At 39.3% G+C, this 23259-nt stretch overlaps 1 protein-coding gene across 2 annotated transcripts in view; it reads right to left on the bottom strand.

Moving 5' to 3' along the window:
* Positions 1 to 699: 699 nt before the first annotated feature.
* STX7 (syntaxin 7) overlaps positions 700 to 23259 on the bottom strand; it is a 44690-nt gene continuing 22130 nt past the window's right edge. For both annotated transcript variants that reach the window (XM_008691093.2, XM_008691094.2), the window contains 8 exons: positions 13893 to 13962; positions 11099 to 11192; positions 10267 to 10404; positions 9441 to 9493; positions 8805 to 8901; positions 7502 to 7574; positions 4944 to 5026; positions 700 to 2016 (listed from right to left, as the gene is read on the bottom strand). In XM_008691093.2, coding sequence (XP_008689315.1) covers positions 1924 to 2016; positions 4944 to 5026; positions 7502 to 7574; positions 8805 to 8901; positions 9441 to 9493; positions 10267 to 10404; positions 11099 to 11192; positions 13893 to 13962 — 701 coding nt within the window. In that variant the 3' untranslated portion in view covers positions 700 to 1923. The remainder of the gene's footprint in view (positions 2017 to 4943; positions 5027 to 7501; positions 7575 to 8804; positions 8902 to 9440; positions 9494 to 10266; positions 10405 to 11098; positions 11193 to 13892; positions 13963 to 23259) is intronic.

Genomic DNA, 23259 nt, shown 5'->3' on the forward strand with positions numbered 1-23259 from the left:
CCCTCAAAAATCAATGTTTCTTAAAAGAATGCAAGCCACTGAAGTTCCTGTTTTTAATGACTGATCTGTGTCCCAGGTAAAATAATTTATAAACTATTACACTTTAAATGAAGGTGCTAAAATCGTGCACAAAAGAATTAAGTGCTCTTCTATTCCTGGGAACTCATCCCTGAAGTGAATAGAGTAAGGGCATTTGGCTATATGAGAATAGACATTTTATCAAGTACGACCGTGGCAAAAAATTGAACTGATGTGTGGGAGTTTTTTGTTGGGAGTTTTATGCAGCCCTAGACACAGGTTTATCACACGCTTCTCTGTGGTCTTAGAGAAAGAACACGCTCAAACAGGCCCCGATAGGCTCGCACTGACCTCAGCACAGGTAGCATTCGTATAAATTCCTCTCCCCGCCTGGCCCATCCTGTTCACTACAGCAAACTGCTTTGGTGAACACCGAGTCCCAAAGTTTCCACTCACTCACTCACTCACAAGAACAGGCTCTACAGTCTCTGGTGGAGAAAAAAACAATATGGCGTTTTGCTGACGTGCAAGACAGCTTCTGCCAGCAGCAGAACTTTCTAAGATTGCCAAAATAAAACACCGAATAAACCAGTACTCCAGAAAGACAGAAGGGCTGCTGTGTGATTATGTCAAGTGTTGGTCCCGCAGAAGCAGAGTCCTCATGAAACAGAACTATCCAGACGCTTTTAAAATCATCTTTATTTTGGTTGCAAAGATACAATTTACTTAATATTTTATTTGTTCCCATTTGAAGTCTCATAGCTTTGCCATGTAAAACACTGACTTCACGATCAAACTGCTATGTAAGAACATTATAAAATACAAACTATAAACGAAGATAATCCTCTTTACAGTATTGAGATTAGTGCATTAAAACAACATTGATTTAAAAAAGCAAGTGAGTTAATTGGCAAACATCCAAACTGTTTTCTAATGAAGGGTGGTCAAAATGGTATGCAAGGTAAACATTAAATTTTCAGTGTTAGTGCTCAGAACCGTAATTCTGGGAAAGTTGCTCCCCCAAAGTAATTCTGACCCCAGGATACACACGTAGCCATTATTCTAAAGGACTTAAGGGAAGGTAATTAATTCCACAGTAACAGCTGTGGAAGTACATGGCAGAATAAGTTGGGATCTTCAGATTTATAACGCGATAGGTACTGATTTTTCATACTCTTCCTTCAAATTACATTAAACATTTATAGTGACTATAAATACCCCAGCAAACATCAGACTTAAACAGGGCCTATGTAAAAACAATCTATCCTTAGTATTTTACTAGGCAATCTACAGCAAATGCTTAATATATACACATCGGGAGTATGAGATACTCTAGGAAATTATTCTCTGATTTTATTTAGAGTAAACAAGGGTCTTAAGAGAAAACCAACAAGAAAGGTTAAATAGATAATTTGTGCTGCTCTGAACCAGGAAAAAAAAAACAAACCCAAAAACATCACAAACAGGTACGATAATTTTTTTTTTAAGTTATTGAGACTATTTCCTCTGCTGACCCAAATCGAGATTAAATTTGAGAGCTTTAACTGAAGGAACAATCTGGGTGCCTATCTCTCTGTGAGAGGCAGATGCACACGGAACACACGCACACCTTTATGTTTACTAATTCCAAGAGCCAAGTTAACAGGTAAATAAATTACACATGAAAGGCATATACAACGTGGACAAACGTAATGCCAGCAGTCATACTGAGAAAAACTTTCAGTGTTAGAACGTATCAGATTGGATCCAAAGGAAACTTCCCCACCAAATGAAAATAACAAAGTATGGGAGCCATCCTTTATGGAGTACCTTTAAAATAATAATAAAAAAAACCCTGATCCATGATTACAGGAACCCTCCTACATAATTTAGAGAATGTAGTGCAGTAGTGCGCTCCTTCATAATTTAGCCTTTCACTTTCCATATGATGAGCCCGAGAATTACAACTCCGATGACAATGATGAAAATGATGATGCACAGGGTTTTTCTGGATTTGCGCTGCAGATGCAAAAACAAAAAACACATTTACAGATGTACTGGAGCGTCTCTATAGCAACTGAAAACCACTTGCTTCATTTCTAGAGCAAAATCAATAGTAATTAACCGCCCTCAAATTTTCGGCTGTATTTTTTTTTGCTTCTCTCTTCAAATACAAGTGGCACTAGTCTTTCAAAAACAGTCTTCTTGAAATTAATGAGGTAATTCAGGGGCCAATTATTCAACTTTTGTTGGTCATATTTCTGGGTGTGGTGGGGCTTAAAAAAGGAGACACAGAGAAATGAAAGTTACTGACTTAAGCGATAGACTGAGGCAGGCCTGTGTATAGAAACTATGAACAGCTTAAAAGCTAACTTTTATCAAAGAGCTGCTCTTCAAAATAAGTTCTCTGAAAATATCAGCAAGTGTAAATGCTTGGCAATGTTTCCTGAAGTGAATTTATTAGTTTCCAAAGTTCCCATTCTTTAATATTAGTGGAAACTGCATTTAAAATCTCAACATACAGGGGCGCCTGGGTGGCACAGCGGTTAAGCGTCTGCCTTCGGCTCAGGGCGTGATCCCGGCGTTATGGGATCGAGCCCCACATCAGGCTCCTCCGCTATGAGCCTGCTTCTTCCTCTCCCACTCCCCCTGCTTGTGTTCCCTCTCTCGCTGGCTGTCTCTATCTCTGTCGAATAAATAAATAAAATCTTAAAAATAAATAAATAAATAAAATCTCAACATACAAATAAAAAACAAAGAGCTAAAAAATCACAATGCACTCATTTAAAATACAGAGGTTAACAGTTTTGTTCCACTCTTCATTCCTGGCCCAGCTGTAGATTTCCGTATTTTTTTCAAGGCTTGCATATCTCACATCGACATGCAGGAATCCTTTCTCTTTTTCTTTTCTTTTTTAAGATTTTATTTATTTATTTATTTGACAGAGAGAAAGAGCAAAAAGAGCATGGCAGGAGGAGGGGCGAGAGGGAGAGGCAGCCTGACGACAGGCTGGATCCCAGGACCCTGGGATCATGACCTGAGCCGGAGGCAGACGCTTAACTGACTGAGCCACCCAGGTGCCCCAGAATCCTTTTTCTTACAAAGTTGAGAAGTGTGTACATTTTTTTTGTCAACCAGTAGTACCATAAAATTTACGGAAAGATTTCTGACTCGGAAATTCTCCTGAAAACTATGACGACTTTCAGTATACCACATACTCAGCAATTTTTTCAACTGAACACTGCTTACTTCACGTGAAGCACCGCTCCGCCAGAGTTTCAGGATCATCCTGCCTACATAGTTTCCCCAGACTCCCCCTGAGTACCATAGACACAGGTGTAATACACCTGTCAGAGCAATCTCAGGCATCCCCCCGCTACAGGTTATCTGAGGCGCAGGGCACCCTCCCCAGTGTGGGGTGGTGAGGTCCCAGGGGATTGCAATGATAAGAGTACCTATCAGCTTCCCTTCCACTCATGGTTCGCCCAAACTATTTAGAAGCAGCCTATTTTGCAGACGCATGAGTTTAATATCAAGGCTTCCCAGGAGAACTACAGGGAAGCTACTTTCCCCCGTGGGATTTAGTGCGGGGCAGCTCCAGAAACGGAGGTGTGGCCTGGGAAGATGTGCTTCTTTCCCCCAGGGTGGCTGCAGGGTTTGCCCTGCCCCAAGGAAAGGGGAAAAGTAAAACTTGCAGATATAGCTACATCCCTCCAAACTCCAAAAGCAAAACAAAATAACACGTAAACCTAGTTACTGATAAATCCTGCGAAACCCCACGTTTGAGCAGATATGGCTGTTGGCCTTTATAGATTATCGTGTGTGTGTGTGTGTGTGTGTGTGTGTTCAACTACTCATGAATGACACCTACTGTCTGTGACATTATTCTACCAGCTGCATACCTGAACCACAGGCATACAGAAGGTAGAGGCGCCTTAGCTACTACGGCACTGAGTACAGCTGGCCGTACCCAGCAATCTCTATGCGGCTCCACCGTCCTCTATGGATCCTTAAGTCTGCAGTGATTTGTGTGGTGAAAAATGGCACTGAAATGAAAGGGGACTTCTGAGGTGAATGAGAAAAGTGAAAAGCAACTGAAAACATCTAAGACCATGAGAATATCTTAGATATTTTAGAAAAAGGCAACACAGTCTGAGAAAATAACTATGAACAACAAAAAAGAGTTTTAAGAGGGAAATCAAATGCTATGGTGGCATTTAGGGGTTCCCAAAGAGCCTGGCCTCATTCTTATTTTCTACACATCGTATGATATATTCATAGTTCATGGTCCTAATATTTGTGTAGTACTCTGATGTGCTTTATACCTGTCCCATCTACAGACTCCCTGTATTAACCTGATCCACTGAAGAAATCCATTCATTCCTGGTGAAGGGTCTGCTGAAAGCTGACAATACCTAGTTATCAAGGGCACTCCAAGGGAACGTAATTTCCATAGGACTTGATGAGAACTCTCTAGAGCAAAGATCTTTGCCTTCTTACTGCAAAGTGCCCCAGACAAAAAAGAAAGAAAAGGTGGAAGGAAACAGTGAAAGAAACAGAGAAAGAAAGTCTCAAAGAGGTTTCTGGGTTGGAAGGTCACAATAGCATCAGAGACCATCAGCTGGCAGACATGCCTGCAGGTGTCTTGTCTCCTGCTCCCCTCGGGACTCGAGACACTGAACTTCCCATCCCTGGGGCCACAATTCTGGTTCAACCCTGAGAATAAACAGGAAACAGACTAACCCCAGCTTAAACAGACCAGCGGATCTCTGACCTCTCTTCCATGGGACTTTAAATTTTAATGTCTCCAGCCACTTTATACCTGATCAATCCCTCTCTCTCTCTCTCTCTCTCTCTCTCTCTCTCTCACACACACACACACACACACACACACACACAGACTGGAAAGCCTAAGTTACAAGACAACTCACTGAGGTTAGTATTACCTGATACTCTGCTGCCCTTGACAGCTGCTGGTTTGCTTGCTGGACGTGCACGTCTGCATTCTCCACATTGGCTTCTATGCTGTCTTTAAAATAAAACACACACACGCACACAAAGCTGTTAGACGTGTGCCGATGCTCCAGCAAGAGAGCTGCCTAAATCACAAGATTTCATGCAACATAAGACCAAACATGTTCCCTATTCAAGTGTTAACATTGGCAGTATCTGGGCAAAGTTGAATTTCTTTTTAAACTGGCTCTGAGTCTTCCTTACACTATTTTTCGAATGATCCAAACACACAGATATAGATGACCTGGGCAAAGGTGGCAATGAAGAAAGTCCACAGACAGGAAACCCTGGGAGTCGTTTGGCTTGTGGTGTCATTGGGATCGCCAAGTAAATATTCCCTAGGATGCGATCTGAGTCCTAGTAGCTCCTATGTTATCTTGCTAGTTGTAGAAATTTAACTTGATAAACATTAAACACTGTAACCTTAAAAGCTTTAAAAAAAAGTAACCTCCAGAAAGTACTATGGAGTTTGTGTGCTCTGATGGTCAGTGCGGCCCCAAACATCTAGCGACTCTTCCTGAGAGTCAATGCAGCGTACGGAAACCACCCTTTGCTCTGCGGTCATCATCAACCTACTTTGGTGCTAAAACCGAGCCCTCCCGAGGACTCAGGCAGCCGTCTTCAGTGGCAACAGTTCTCCCTCCCTCGCTGCTCTGGCCTAGAGGTGGGACCCGTGGCCCCCGCAGCCTGAGACCACAGCCTTTCCCTTCTCCGCACCAACGCTCAGCTTAAAGCTCACGCTCACAAAGGCATCCAGCCCCCTGTAGCAGACGCCCCTGCAACAGACATCTATAGACCCCACGGTCCTTCCTTCACTCTTTGTATATTTTAGCCCTGATTCACTCATGGACCCTTCGAAGCTTCCATTATATAAATCGGCAATTTTGCAAGCCAACTGCTGACCTGCTAAGACCCTGCCTTCGTCCAGGCCTTGACCACACTTTTTCAATGACTTTGCCTGTTCTCCCTTCCCAGGCCACCCACCTCCATGACCATATCCCAGCCTCGTCACTACCGATCACCTCAACTTCTCTATACAGTTTCAAACCTCACTCTGAGCATCACCTGCCACCTGTCTAGCACTCGCCCTCCAACACCCCGACCTCACTGACCCTACCACTGTTTCACTGTCCCTCAACACACCTCACGCCCTCACCTTCCTCCTCACCCGGCTGAGATCCCCTGGGCCACCACTGAGCCATGCCTTCTTGCGCTCACCCTCGGCTCCCTTGCCACCTACCTCGGTAAGACGTACGTGACAACACCCCAACCTGCACCCTCGCAGCTGAACACGGGTACAAAAAAAAAACCGTCATCTCCATCTCCCTCTTGCTCATTTCACTCCCCAAAAACATCAGACGTGCTTCTGCCTGAAGGCCTTTGCACCTGCCCTTTGCTCTACCTGGAAAACTTTCTTTCACTTGTTCCCTTAATTCCATGAAGTCTTCACTAAATGTTACCTGACATAAGGTCTTACTTGACCACCCTAGTAAAGCAGTAACATTCTCTACCACCAGCAGCCCCATCCTACTACCCACTTTATTTTCCCGATAGCACTTATCAGCATTTACTTGCTTTTCTTTCAAAAATTCTCTCTCCTCCAATTAGATTATAAGATTCATGACGGCCGGGTCTTTCACCTCTTGTTTAATTTCGGCTAAATGCCTAGATTTGTGCCCGGGCATAGCAGGCACTCAATAAATGTTTACCGGATGAACGAATGAATCGGTTTTTGAAATTTCACCCCATGATCTATTGTGGCTACAGAGAAGGGTAAGAATGGATAAATGATAGTTATAGTAAAATACAGGTCCAAGTATTTCAATGAACCAAATTCAGAAAATGTATGAAATCTATCTTTAGAAACAACCACTGATATCTTCATATTTCTAAATGATGAAAATGATCAGGACACTGATCAGTGCTGACAGTTACACCTTAACTGAAGAGCTATTACATTTAAAACTTACAGGGAGTCTTAGTCACTCATTTTTTTTTTTTTTAAAGAATTTGTAAAAGAATGCTTCGCATCCAAGTAATACTAAATTAATGTACCGAAAAGACCCTGGGATACATGTTCAGGCAAACGGCTACCTATTCCCTCTGATCTAAAAGACAAGGTAGCATGCACAATTATGAAGAGCAAGGCTTCCCAGAAAGTGCTTGGTGTGGTGAGAATTAGTAGGGGTTGAGATGGAAACTAGGGGTCCGGCAAACAGGCGGCAGAGAGACTACGGGCTGCCTCCACGGTCTCAGCAACAGCAGGCTCTGGTGAGATCTGGGGCTTCAGAAATAAATGAAGCCGGTTGATTCAATCAGTGGGAGCCAAAGATGAGATCTGTTTCAGATAAGGCCAACAGTGGGGCTTTGTCTGTTGGTAGAGCCTGTGCTTTTAACTCGAGGGGGTCCAAGAAAGTCAGGGGTTACTCTTGCTTGAGAGGTTACCGCAGGTAAACTGCATGTAGCCTGCTCCCACCCCAGTGGGGCTTACCTATCACATCTCCTTGTTCATGGATCATCATTCCCAAATCTTTAAATATTTCATTGATATCCATAATATCAGCCTGAGAGAAAAAGGCACGTGTTACTATAACCAGAAATTCAGCCCCCGATCCACAAAAGGGGAAAATTTAAAAAAAAAACAAAAACAAAACCAAACAACCCAAACCACCACTTAGACACAAGTGAGAATGCATCTATAAATTTCAGAAATATCAGGAAACTGACTAGAAACAATCCTAAGTAAGACGACCTTATGCCCTGGTTACAGTTACTCATAACTGTAACCAGTTCTTTAAAAGTAAGCTTGTGACATTAAAAATACCAAGTGAGGCAGCATGGAAACCAGGAATCTATAACAGAGAAGGGCCCTGGGTCACTGAGTTTATGTTTATGTAATCTGATAGTTTTGTTATCACTAGCAGTATTTCCTCTTAAGAGTATAAAATATCACTGTTATGATTTATTTCTAGTAAAAACTTACACATCAATTTGACATTATAAAAGTATAAAACGTCAGGTATAAATTTAAAGTCTCACATTAATAAATTTGATTATGCAATGGAAAAGCAATGAATAAATTATAACTTTACTTTTCTATAATATATGGTAACTATTATTTTGCCCGATTAAAGAGTAAAGTTAAAATATTCTATTTGGGGGGCAATTTACATATTCATCCTGTGCCTTAGTTTCCCCATCTATAAAATGGTGATGATGAAGACACAGTTAACTACTTCATGGTTTTTAGGAGGACTAAATGAGATAATGCAAAGAATTTATCACACGGTGCTTGAAAACGCTCAACAAATCGTAGCTACGGTGAGCTGCTACAGCCCACCTTCTAGGTAGGTAGGGAGTAGGCAGGTTCCACAGAACGAAGGCTTATTAACCCTTCAGATCTCTGATGTCCCGAACATACTACAGAGAATCGAATACTTGTAAAACCCCTGTCATGTCTTATCCATGCGGCTCTGAGGTACCCCATGTGCTCTGGAAGCCGTCTAGACTCCCTGAGCAGACACGTCTGGACTGAGATTTTCTCCGTGCTAAGGACCTGAGATGATGTGACAGGATAAAAACCAAAAGTCAAAGATGAGGGATGTATGTTCTCTCATTTTAGCACGAATTCTAACATGATTTATTTTAAAAAAGGGAATTATTCTCATTTATACAAAATGCCACATTGATATATTTAGTTTTCTTTCTCAAGCCCCTCCCCCAGCACGTCTAAGCATCTTGAGGACAAACACGCGGAGAACAGAGTGGCCCTCCAACTGCCACGTCAGGCTTACTTCAAGTTGCCTAATAGAAGACTCTCTCTCCTGAATGAGGCGGAGGTCGTCCTCTGTGATTTCTTCATCCTGCACTTGCACCTGCGGTTGGGCTTGGCTAACAGAACACGGGGAAAAAAAGGAATGGTATTAAACTAACGGGACTTCTTTCCTTATTTACGAAACATGAAATAGAGTATCTTTTCTTCGAAGTTAGAGAATTGCTTTAACTTCTTATTTATATTCTTAAAGTTTAAGAATATAACAGAAATATTAATCAACCTTTATTCATGTTTCATTTCATTGTGGTTTTTTTTTAGGTATTATTTAATTTGGCAACTGGGTATTTCTTTGTGGTTGACTTCAACGTCACAGGAGGAAATAATCTCCATCAAATAATTTATTAGTCAATCATATTTACTTGGGTAAATAATTATTTACAAAGTATTACTGCTATATTGGAATATTTTATATATTTATAGACTTCATGAATAATTATTTTGAAAAAAATTTCAAATTTATTGCTTTCTATTTATAAATAACTTAGGATAGTCATGAATATAATAAACTGAAAGCTTTCATTCTGTTCTAGGGACCATAACGTATAAAATACATTTGAAAAATTATCTTTTGATCTGTATGTTCTGTATTTCTTACCTTTCCCAGGACACAAGATTCCTTTCCTTTGAGCTGTCCTCAGGAAAACCACCCTGAATAATTTAGTAATAGAATGGATTGAGAAGGGGCAAAGAAAAAATACCAACACTCACTTTTTCTCTTATAATAATCTAAACTGATTTATGTACACATGTGCACGTGTGTGTGTGTGTATGTAGAGAGAGAAATGTTTTTGTTCTCATTTTCTAGGTCAAGTGCTTCGAGTAATAACAGAATTGTATCCTAAGCTGAGAAGGAAGGAATTCATTACATATTCTCAAGGGCCATATAATTACTGTTACTTGATTAAAATGTACGATAGTCCTGGAATCTCTACATTAAGGAACAAGGAAACAACTTGCAATAGTTTTGAAGCTAGTTTAAAATTAGATTAACTCAAAATTTCACTTTAAGTTATCCTTTTGTTTATTTTCTCCAGGCTTGTACTCGTTTTCAGTATTCACACAATACATTGACTCTGTTCATTTCTGTCATCTTCATATAACCCAGGAGTAGTGTTCCCTACATGAGCCCTAGTGCAAATCAATGTGGGAGTATCACTCAGGGTCTGACCCCTAGTCTTTTCTGACAACATGCTTCCATATTTTTATGTAATAATCTGTAATCTTTGGTTCTATGACATGGAGAAAATAACCACAGCAATACATAACTACCATCTGTCGTAAAATTGAGCAGAAAAACCTGAAAACAAATATTTAGATTTTGATTTCCAAGACATCACAGATCCTTATGACTTAGAAAAAAGCTACTGTAGTCTCTCACGGGAACATCACATTCACTGTGTAACGCCTTGTTAAATACTTACAGAGACTCTGGAACTGGCTCTTACTCGAGCAACAAACTCTTTCTCTTTCTCTGCAGCTTGCCTCTGGACCTTTTGAAAGTTTGTCAGTGATGTTGTGAATTCAGCCACTAAGCGATCCTTCTGTATTTTCCTTTGACGCTAGAGGAAAGGGGGAGAAACCTATTAGAATCAAGCTGTGAAGTTCTACAGAACTCACAGAAGTTGTTTCACCACTAGCTGGCTCTTCGTTTTATTCTGAAATTCTCGCTCACGCTCCAATTACAGGCCCTACTGATTACATCTCAATAACATTTTGACAACATGTTCAAATGCTATGTGTATTTACTATCTCGAGGCAAAAGGTCCATAATGTTGCATTTCTCACCTCAAATTTTCATCCTAAAAACTGGGCCATGATTTTGAGATTATTCTGAAGTAGTTCTTTGTGTTTTCGTTTTAGGAAAATAAAACCTTGTACTCTCACCTAAGAAATAACTTCCGCTAAATAATCAGCAAGGAAATAAATACGCGCCCCTAGGAAACCTCACATCTTGAATGAGTGTGCATGTCTCACTGAGTCAGCCCTGGAAGGCCAGGAAACAATTACTCAGGAAGCATTTTCTGAACACTTGCTTAATTATGGGTCAGGGCAACTGCATGGAAATAATTTTTGCTTTATTGAACCACAGGATACTACCTGGGCAATTAAATATAGTTTTGTGTTCTGTGAACTAATCTCAAATACAATTTTTCCCCCTTAATTTCCTTGCTAGCATAACAGTTCAAAGACCCAACAATGCATGTGATTTCTTTCACATTCAATTCATCAACAACATGCCTTAAGGCTCGATACCTGTTCACTGGGGGTGGTGGGCAGAGATCCAAACTCTTTAATGTACTTATCCGTTTCTTTGGCAAGTTGATTAGTATATTGCTGCTTCTGTTGCCTAAAATGTGAAAACACACATTATAGTGAAAGAACGAAAAGATTTAAGTTACGACTCTGCCAGTTGATGAATAGTTTGATAAAAATCACTATATTATAGACTGGCTCTAAATTTTCTCTATGAAAACGAAAATTTCAGGGCACCTGCTGGCTCAATTGGTAGAACATGGGACTCTTAAACTCAGGGTTGTGAGTTCAAGCTCCACATTGGGCGTGGAGTCCACTTAAAAAAAAAAAGTTTCAGATTCTATTTTTTGATAAATATTGAACAAATATTACATGGAAAGTTCTTCACTCACAAGGGGCAACCAAGCTTTGAGAAATAAATCTCAGCGGCCGTTTAGAAAGGAGGATGACTCAAGCCAAAGCCAAACTGTGGGATGTCTGATGTTTTAGATATGGGGGTGGGGTGGTGGGAGCCTTTTGTCTGCATCCCACAATTGGGAGGTCAGTTGAATAAATGAAGAGGATTTGTCCCCTGAGACTTTGTCCAGTTCCCAGGGCTTGGGGTACATGTAGCCTTTCTTCTTTCTCTATCTGGACATTTATATCTTTATAGACACTTAAAAAAAAAAAAAAGAGGGAAGGGGTAATAAATAATAATACACATTTACTATTTTTTAAGTTTGCTATGGAAAAAATAATACCATTTCTCTGTAAAGAGAAAGAACACAATATAAGAAGTACATTATAACAGTATCTGTATCTATCTTGTTAGGTAGCTTATAAAGTAGAAAGTCAGACTTTTAACTAAAGAACTTTACTCTAAAAAAAAGCCTACATTAATGTGCTGCTTTACAAATTACAGTATCAGTACTTCCCAAATATATTATCTCTCATTTTATTTATTTATTTATTTTTAAAGATTTTATTTATTTATTTGACAGAGATAGAGACAGCCAGTGAGAGAGGGAACACAAGCAGGGGGAGTGGGAGAGGAAGAAGCAGGCTCATAGCAGAAGAGCCTGACGTGGGGCTCGATCCCATAACGCCGGGATCACGCCCTGAGCCGAAGGCAGACGCTTAACCACTGTGCCACCCAGGCGCCCCATCTCATTTTAAACACCTATTAGTCATACTTAGGAGCTTTTAAAATAATGAGATATTGTATAAGAGTATTTTTAAGTACAGATATCTGTATCTGATTGGTAAGGAAGAATTATAACCCACTATCTATTTTCCGAGTACCCTACCTTTAATATGTCTTTTAAAATCTTTAGAAAATGTAAGATAGCTAAATTTCTGAAAAGAAGACTTTATTGATATCTACCAACTTACAATCTCCACTACTAACCTTAACAAAATATTATATCTATTAAGAATTATGTGTTTCTATTCCATTTTAGTTTTTTTTAAAGATTTATTTATTTATTTGAAAGAGAGAGAGAGAGTGTGTGTGTGCTCAAAATGGAGGGGAGAAGCAGTGGGAGGGGGAGGGAAGCAGACTCCACACTGAGTGGGGAGCCTGATGTGGGGCTCGTTCTCATGACCCTGAGATCAAGTGTCGGACACTTAACCGAATGAGCCACCCAGGTGCCCCTCTATTCCATTTTAGTTTAACAAATGATGGTTTATTATTTAGACTTGGGGCATTTTTACCACCCCAATATCTCTCCACTGCAGAAAAAGTCAGTATAAATTAGACATAACTATTTATTCTTCAAAACGTACTTCATAAAAAACATAAATTCCCATTACCTATCTTTTAATTTCTTCCTTTTTGTAATTTTTCCTTGTATAGCTAATGGTGTTTGGAATATCACTTATCACATACATATTACCAGAAATATGGCTGTAATGACACTGAATTATGATTTAAGATTCAGGTTCACAATGATGTTAGGCAAATCATCATACCCTCATGAGACATATTTTCCTTATGAACAAAATGAAAATAATTGTTTTCTTTTTTTTAAAGATTTTTATTTATTTATTTGAGAGCGAGTGAGAGCGAGAGAGATCACACAGGGAAGGGGAGAGGGAGAAGCAGACTTGCCCCTGAGCAGGGAGCCTGATGTGGGGCTGGATCCCAGGACCCTAGGACCATGACCTGAGCCGAAGGCAGATGCTTAACAGACTGAGCTACCCAGGTGCCCCGAAAATAACTGTTTTGATCTAGACAAAGGTTCAGATGAGAAAATGTGTAAAAACACTATAAAATCTGTAACACCACAAAGCATTATGCCGTTCTTCTAACAGCACATTAATTTCCTGAAACATGTACTATATAAATTCACTAGAACTTTTTTTTTTCCTTAACCAAAGGCTAATGCTTTCTGAAATTCAAGGATTTAGGTATAAGTTTTTTAGGGATAGCAATTCATATTGAATATGTACTGGATCTAAACCAATAAAAATCCAGTCACTGAAGTAATTGTTAGCTATGAACAGTAAATCACGAAAACAGAGAAGCTTAAAATATCATTTTTCAAAAGCCATCAAAACAACCTATTCAATAAGCATAAGAAAGGCTCTTTAAAATAAAGATAGAGTGAGCCGGCTCTTTAAAATAAAGAGAAATAGCTGCCTACCCTGAACAGGGAAAAACCTACACAAAAGCTTGGTACAAATAAAGGAGCTGAAAAATCTTATTAATTTTCCATTGTTTCTCCAGTAAACGTTAACACTACATGCCATCAAAGCGACAAAGCAGTAAATGATTTTTTTTCCTTTTATTTTTTTAAAATTATTAAATACTTACAGCTGTTGCCTCAGTTCAGGTGAATCTTGAGGCGTTCCAAGCTGATTCAGACTCCTCTGTATTTCCACAGCTATTATGATGAAAAGATAAACGTACAATTGTTATAAATGTTAAGGCAACCGAAATTAAGTTAGAAAGTAATACAGGCAATTGGACAATTAGAAAACGAAAAAAAACCCCAAAGAGATGAATATAGAAAATGTTAACTGAGAAAAAATGATGAGTAAGTGGTTTATTTAAATCTAATTAGGTACAATAATGCATTAATTTTCAAGAGGAATTGTGGGGGGATGTAAACATGTGAAACTGCACTTATGATCCAAAAATATTATTTTCCTCCCTAGATCCTAGAACATTTACCACAATGGCACATGGACCTTCACTTAACTACTGGCATAAAAACTGTAAGGAAAATAATTGTAACAGTTACATAAATCAGTGGAATACAAAGTGAACGAATGATTGTCAATAAACAAGGGAGGAATAATAAAGATGAAACAGTTATTTGTAATTTTCCATGTAATTATGGATCCAGGCAAGTGTCATCAGAGGATGCTGAAACCATAGGACATTCACAGAATCCGAAATTATCGCCATGGATGACCTTAATAAAAGAACTAACTTCACCTTGGATAAATTTGTTGATTAAAACAAATGATCGGGACACTGGGAAGGCTCAGTCCGTTAAGCGTTGGACTCTTGATTTCAGCTCCGGTCATGATCTCAGGGTCATGAGATGGAGACCAGGGTTGGGCTTCCTGCTCAGTGCACAGTCTGCTTCTCTCCCTCTGCCCCCCCCCCCACATGTGCACATGTGCTCACTCTCTCTAAAATCAATCAATCAATCTTTAAAAAAAAAAAAAAACCACAAATGATCAAATTTTTTTGTTTTTAATTTTAGAGAGAGAGAGAAAGAGCGAGAGAATGTGTGCACGTGGTGGGGGGAAAGGGAGAGAGAGAACCTTAAGCAGGTTCCATGCCCAGCATAGAGTCTGACTCAGGGCTCGATGTCACAACCCTGAGATCATGACCTGAGCTGAAGTCAAGAGTCCAACGCTTAACGGACTGAGCCACCCAGGTGCCTCCAGAACAAATAATCAAATTTAGCAGCACCAACGAGACAAAATGGCATGATGAGCTTCCTGACATGATGCAATGAGAAAGTCACAATATGATCTACATTTTTTTTTTTTTTGCCAAAATGTTTAACCTGAATCTAATCATGAAAGGACAAAAAACAGACCAATCTAGACTGCAGGACCAATCTACAAAACAACTGGTCTGGGCTTTTTAAAATGTCAATGTCATGAAAGAGGAAAAAAAAAAAAAAGACAAAGCAGGGGAGCTTTCCAAATTAAAGAACTAAAGTGCCCAAATTACTAAAATACCCAAAAGCAATGTAGGAGTTTGGATTGGGATTCTAAATCAGAAGGAAAAAAATGCTATGAAACAAATGTGGGGCTACTGAAGACACTTAAATTTGATTTTGAAATTCAAATTTGGAGAGAGATACAAAACAAAAATGGAAAAATGGCAACAACTGGTGAACCCAGGTGAAAGGCATACAAAAAGTGCACTGTGCTATACTTTTCTATAGGTTTAAAATATTTAAAATTAAAAGTGAAGAGTTAAAATTCAGGCTAAGCTCACAATCCAAAGTCTATAAACACAGCAATTTTTATAAAAAGGTTATTCTTCACAAAAGGGGAGGTCCTGTAGCTCTATGCATATGTGTAGACAAATAAAATGTCAAGTAGAAGCTGAAAATCTATCTCCAAAGTAAAGAATTTGCACATTTCCAAGAACTAGAGAAAAATGATCCAACTCACCCATTCTTTTTATTTTAAATGAGTGGTTTATTTATATAGCTTAAATGTTTTTAAGGTTCACTGAGGATGATGTAATGACAGTTTTCAAGTCGAAGCTGAAAAATATAAATGCTGGAAGGGAATCATATAGCATAAGCTAGTTTCAAAAGAATTTCTTTTTGCCTTTTTTTGGGGGGGGTAGTAGATTTTTCTTTTGTAGGGCACAGAAATCTTGTTTGCTGTGTTTAACTTATGGCTGTTTGCTTAGTTATATATTTCCTTCTGAATCTCAACAGGTTTTCTTGGACTGCCTTATAGGGGTTTAAAGCTTTTATTTTCAAAACTAAGTATGTTGGCAAGACAAACTGTAGTGTGAGCATTTATCTCATCTCTAGAGGGTTCCTGTCATTAAAAAATGTCATATTAAGTTGAGAAAAAACAGAAAATTCAATAAGTGACATCAGAAAACTGACTAATCATTTGGGATTAAAATAGAAAACTACCTTACCTCATACAACAAAATAAATCTGCAATTATTAAGTTAAATATTAAAAGCTGAAACCATTAAACTGCTACATGAAATGATAAACAAATTTATCATTATGATCCTTTTATGATCTTCAAGTGAGGGATAAAATATTATCTAAGCATGATATAAAACTAAAAACCATGGAGGAAAATGTCAAACCTGACAACACAAATAATTTTTTAATGCTACATGAAAATGTGTATCTGTATTACAGATATATATATATAAATAATGTGTGTGTGTGTGTGTGTGTGTGTGAGAAAACATCTGCAACATATGATAAGCAAAGGGGTTAAGATCCTTAATACAGGAAAAAGAAAACTCCTATAAATCGGTAACAGAAAAATAGTCCAGTGCAAAAAGGATAAAAGATGTCACCATGAAATTTATAACAAGCAAATAAACATATGAGAAATTCAACTTCACTGATAACTTTTCATGTTTCGGAATGGTACAACTTAAGAGAAATAAGCAAGTAGAGATACAATCACCATCAAAAGCTTTAAAAACAAAAGGTAGAGATATATCTAAGAAGCAGCAATACCCGAAACATATGAAGAACTAGAAATAACTGAGAAAAGTCAGACAAGCCAGTACAAAAATGGGCCAAGAAGACGGACTTTAATATTATTCACTGAATAAATGAAGAGCAAAAAAAGACCAACAAGCCTATCGGTCTTAAAAAGCATCAGCAACTCTAATGTGTGAATGCTATGTAAAATTGTCCAGGCATTAAAAAGAATTATGTAGAACTGCTGAGAGGCCCAGTGGGAACTAAATCCACCAAGTGGTTGTCTCCCTGGCGTTTTTCACAGAAACACTCAGCAAGTCCAGCTTTTACCCTTACTCCCTGAGTGAAGGCTCTTATGGGGAAAAAGTAATCAGAAGCCCCTAGGGGCTCCGCAGTCTAACAGGAGTAAAACCAAGAGAGAACAGCATCCCCTGGAAATGCTCAGAAATGCTACCACATGCTGAGATGGGCAATGCCTCTCCTATTCTCATTTAACTGGCCCACCTGGAGATACAAATAGTCAAGATAGCTTAGCAGAAGCTTATTCAGATGGTAGCTCCAATTCCAAAGATCTCCAAAATGTGATCTGTTTCTAGAACAGACCACCACAATCTCTGGCTCCTTGTATATATCTGCTGATTTGGTAAACACTTTCTGTTCTATCTCATAAATGAGAACAGGGGAAGGGGTCCCGTTCAATTGGATGGGACAGGAGTGAGACTTCACAGTCTTATCTCAGGTTTACATATACTCTTTGCCTCTGTACTCCTGTTTAGTTTTCACAGATACTGATCAACTCCTCCTACAGAACATTACAACAGGCCAATACACTGCTTACATTTGCTTTTAGGACCTGAAAAAGCAAGAAGTGACCATACACTCTTAGGTGCCTGGAAGGATGTTAAGCATGCCAGCAGGTAGAAGATAAATTCCATGAAACTATAGGGCCCTGCCTCCTCCTGGTCCATTAATCTGTATGGACTGTAGACATAGCTCAGCAAAGTAAAGGACAGACTGCTTTCTCTGCGGTCTCAAAGACAAGCGGGGAACATCTGTTGAGCCTGGTGAGACTTTTATGCGAGCGGCTCCCATTTTACTGAATGTCCCGAAGGGTTACCAGCTGCGGTTTTAACTCCTCAAAAGAAAAGGCTATGCAGCTAGCTAGCTCAAGTGCTGGTACAAGCAGCTCTATACTTGGTTTTAATGACTCAGTTGATCAAATGGCAACTTAAATGCCCGTGCAATATCAGGCTACTCTATAAAACGAGTTGCAAGTCCCAATAGAACAAACAGAGGTGTCCTTTAGAATCCTGAAGCAAGATCATCCTCTCTTTGCAAACAATGTTATCCTTCTGAGGAATAGTTCTAGTCTTGCTACTGAACCTCCTATAAAAAGGAAACAATGGTGTACCAGGTGACCAAGTGACTTAAGTTGCCTACCAGCCGGATTAGGTGTTATTTTATCTTGTTGGTGTATCTCTTTCTGTATTTTGTTCTATGTCAGTCAGCCTATCCCTTGCCCCAACTCCTACAGCACTTACTCAGTAACAGTAAACTAGCTATGGTGTAGGAATAAAAGCCACATACAGGCTCACCAACATGGATTTCCCCTTACTGAGACTATCAGGGTTACTGGCAATGCCATGTACCAATCCGTAGCAAAAGCAACCAAAAGTAAACCTGTGATATGGTGCCATTCTTGGGAGTATTAGCAGGCCACCCACTGACAAAATAATTATGCTTCTTGGATTTTGAATGAGACAGAATTTTATGTTCACTGAAGTAGTGATTATGGATTTTGGTGTGCTTCCTCTACTCCCTTCCTCCAAGCTTCTACCAGCTTCCTAATCCATGCATTAGTCACAATCATGGTGCTCCACACATCAGAGTTTCTGATTAAGATACCCACTTTACAGAGAAAAAAAAAAAAAAAAGGACAGATCTTCCAAAGACAATGGAGTTCACTGGTTTGCTAGTACTCCATTATCTAGAACCTGCTGGACTTTCTAGAATGTTTACTGGCCCATTTTAGACTCAATCATGGTGTCACTTGGGAGACAGTATCCTGGGAGGGTGAAACTCTGTCCTACAGGAGGATCTTCATGCTCTCAAAGAACAACCACTACAGGGGCGCCTGGGCGGTGCAGTTGTTAAGCGTCTGCCTTCGGCTCAGGGCGTGATCCCGGTGTTATGGGATCGAGCCCCACATCAGGCTCCTCCGCTATGAGCCTGCTTCTTCCTTTCCCACTCCCCCTGCTTGTGTTCCCTCTCTCGCTGGCTGTCTCTATCTCTGTCGAATAAATAAATAAATAAATAAATCTTTTTTTTTAAAAAAAGAACCACCGCTCCAGGGTGCTGTTTTACCCAGAGCCAGGAAGAAAACTTAGATTGGGAACTAAGTGGTGAAATGAAAAGGAATAATTCACGTTTACACCTAATTATCCATTTGCCAATTTTCTTCCATGTCTGAAGGTTAATTTAGAGACAATATTCAAGTGAGGGATACAACCATGTTTCTACCTGAGCAGAAGCTGAGATTCCACGCAGCCACTGGAAGCCAGGATAGCACAGTATCAGTGCAGGTAACTGTTAAAGGGATGTAAGAGTGTGTCCACACTCAAGTGAGAAAGAGGAGTGGAAACATGTCCCTGGAGATTAGCTGGGGAGAACCTGTTAATACCGCCATCTCTAATCACAAAGCACCGGAGCAGGAGCAACAAGGACGCAGGTTTGACAGTCCAGGTTACTCCGAACAGACGAGGCATAGAACGAAGGCAAAAGGAACGTGGGATGGCTACTAAAGGAGAGAAAATTATTAATGTGAACCACAGCCGTGTTTCCAGCTGTAGAGAGGCAACTGTAGCACCTTCAGTGTTTTCTTCCTTGTTCTGCAATGTACCTACTTAGGTGTTTAAACTGTCTGTCTCCGCCCTGCCCACATCCTCCACTGTTTTATACAGGGTGTGTGGTGGTGGTTGCACGTGCTCTCTGGTCCACTGGCTAAGGAGTACTGTGATTCAATCTTGCTGAAACAGAGGAACGGACTGGAAATCACCCTCAAGACTTGGCGCTGGATGCAAGAACTGAACAGACCTTGGTTTTCCCCTTTTGTGGAAATGGGAGAGGAATTCTGGTGGTTTGAGACAGTAGCGCAGTATCTGGCAGGGGATTTTTTTTTTTTTTTTTTTAAAGCTAACGTACCAAAAAAAAAAATATGTTCACTGTAGGAAACAAAAGGGATGAACTATAACGGGTATTTATTTTTGGCCACCTAATACCTAGACTTCTTAATTATATCCAGATCTTCTTGGTTGTAACACCATGACCACTGAGAAGGATCATCACACATCCAGTCTTAGGAGAAAAATAATTTTGGTTGTTAAAGCACTACAACTGTTCTAAGAGGCTCTGCATTTTGCTTACCTCCACTCGGAGTGATAAAGGTGGTGAATAGTAAAGAGACCTAGCAGCAATCCCAAAGAGAAAGGGAGACTCTTAAACAAGCTAGGTGTAAACAAAAGCTAGATTTACTTAATACTATTTAGATTGTATAGATGCTGAAGTTCCTCACAAGTGAAATGCTTTGGCTAATGACCTTCTCACTTGGAAACAATTTTTTGGTATCACAGTATCTTACAGAATGATGTTTATTAGGAATGCTCCCATTAAGTTACATTGCCTAATAGAATGAATTTAACTGAGTGCTAGATGCTTTTCATGAATGCTTTTTCATGAAAATATAAGTAAAATAAGGCCTCTTATAGTTTCCTAAAAAAAAAGGGGGAAAGAAAGCACATCATATAAACCCAAAGAGGAAGCAGGAGCATTAAGTGCCACAAAAATGCTTCACATAAGGAGCTATAATATTGGTCCTGTATTGGAGGGCAATCCAAAAAGCCTAAATGGAGGTGGTATTTGTAATGGTTTCAAAGTATAAGAAACAGGACACTTCAGCTTGGCGATTCAAATCTCTAATACCGTATTAGCATATAAATTGAAATAATTAAATTACTTGTCTCTCTGACTTGAAAGTAAACTCTTTATAAAGGCAAAAACTAGTCTTACTTTTGTATCTTAGAACCCATCATGTGGTTGACGCTCGATGGGTATTTTAAAAGGTGAACGACAAAACGGCATTAGAAAGATCAAACCTTATGTAAGGAAGGATATGTATTTCTAAAATAAAAGGCATATATAAGAATAGAGTTGAGAGGCAAGTGTGCTCAACTATTCATTCACTCAGCAAACATTTACTGAGCATCCACTATGTTTCCGGCACTGTGGGAGAGGTTTTGTACATCAACACTGACTCAACTGTGTTCTTCTAATTTCTGTAGCTCTAAATTTGGGGCTCATCTAAAGGTATCTGACAAAGGGTTTATGAAACATATTTCTGAAATTACTGAATCAAGTTTAGAAGAAAAATTATATGGCATTCGTTCGATCCTATTTTATAAACAAAGAAGTTGAGAACCAGACAGAATAACTGACTTATCCAAGAAATCAGTTACTTAGTAGGAGAGCTAGGATTAAAAATGTAGATTTCTGAGTTTTCAAACCAATATTTTTCAGTGTACTACAAGGGCTAAAAGTAACAGACTTTTTATTTTTATTTTATTTTATTTTATTTATTTATTTATTTATTTAAAGATCTTATTTATTCATTTGAGAGAGTGAGACAGAGCACAAGCAAGGGGAGAGGCAGAGGGAGAAGCAGACTCCCTGCTGAGGACCTGAAGGCAGATGCTTAACCTTCTGAGCCACCCAGGCGCCCCAGTAACAGATTTTTTAAAGGATTATTTCATAATTTAGGTGTATGTTTGCCAAAGCAAATAAGGGACAAATAAGTGTATGCTAACTTGGGATAAAGAATTGAGCTGTAAATTTCATGGCTCACCAGTGGATCACAAGGACCCTTCAGCCTGGCTGAAATTGTTCAGGAAATAAATGCCTGTCCTTTCTTCAGATCTTATGAACTGGCAAGATTCCAGGGACATCATTTTACATGACTGGTTGTTAAACTTTTACAACAGGGTCAGAAATTATGGCCTGCCTTGTACAGCCTTCGAGCTAAAAACAGTTGTTACATTTTTGAAGAATTAAGAAACAAACAACAAAAAAGAAGAATATGCAAGAGACCAGATGTGTCCACAAAGCCTAAAATATTTACTATTTGTCCCTTTACAGAAAAAGTTGGCTAACCCCTGTCCTAAATTAGTAAAAATTACTAAAACTTTGTGTTCACAAACCCTGACTCAGTGTTACTTCAGTACTCACTACGTTACTACACCAACGTGTACAATATTTAACAATGTTGCAAATTTTTCACCAACCAGGCATGTATACTTTCAGAAAGAATACATAATCAGTACATCACAGGTGCTGGCTTGATGGGTTGCTCTTTCACCTTAATTTAGAAACAGAATTACAGTTACCTCGTTGTCTAATGGCTGAACATTTTTGTAGGGTAACTGTTGTATTGCTACCACTCTCTTATTTTATTACTCTCCAGTTTTTCACGATCTCCTAGTTCTTTTTCTTCTGGCAGATTAGAACAGTAGGATAGTGGTCCATAGGCTCTTTTGCCATACCCAAGTTGACCATGTTCAAAAATGCTGAGTAAAGATGAGCTTACAGAAAGGGAGACAAAATAAGGTCTCTGCGTAGATGACAAGCAGATTGGTGATACAAAAAAATTGATAAGCATTCCTAGTTTCTCCCAAGTCAGGTTCTTTATGGCTTCACTTCATTATCTAGTCTGGGGTATTGTAAATTCATAGGATAGTTATATTCACTTCTAATTGGCATATGCCTAACTTCAAGGAAAAAAAAAACCCATGAAACATGAAAATTGAGGAACAAATTCTTTACATTACCATAAACAGTGTCCTGAAGAAAAATTCACCTAATACATGGAAGTAGGGTTAAATCCAGATGCACTTCTACAAGAATACAATGAACAAATTATTTTTGGATGACCTGTAATTTTGAACTATTTGCACCATTATCCTTTTTGAGAGGTGACTTTAAAGAACACATAACATTTTTCATAACATAAAGAGAAGTCTATTTCCTACACACCCAAAATGGTGCATTACTATTTTCTCAGAAACAAAGCAGTCCCCTTTCTGGCTCTTACCTTCAGGGACGAAGACCCATTCTATTCCACATGGGTCTGCTGCCATCTAGTGGATTCCTTGGAAAAAAGGCTTCATCGCAAAGAATGTTTTGGGGGTTTTTTGGCCATAAAATCATAGGTAGGCAGCAGCTGGTACAGGGGCTATGTAATGTTCCAACCTGTCATAGTTCACTGGGGGTTTGGGGAGATGCTGTGTGACCAGTGAGAGCGGCCAGCATGCGGGGCACCTGGGCCGGCCCTACCAGGCACACAGAGCCTTCAAAGAATTACCTCCAGAAAACAGAATACAGCTATCTTCTAAACACTAAACATCTCTGTTGCTCAATCCCCCTGAGTAACTCTGAATTGTAATAACCAATCACGGAAAACAAGTAATAGTT

Source organism: Ursus maritimus, unplaced genomic scaffold, assembly GCF_017311325.1.
Source record: "Ursus maritimus isolate PB19 unplaced genomic scaffold, ASM1731132v1 scaffold_13, whole genome shotgun sequence".
NCBI lineage: Eukaryota > Metazoa > Chordata > Mammalia > Carnivora > Ursidae > Ursus > Ursus maritimus.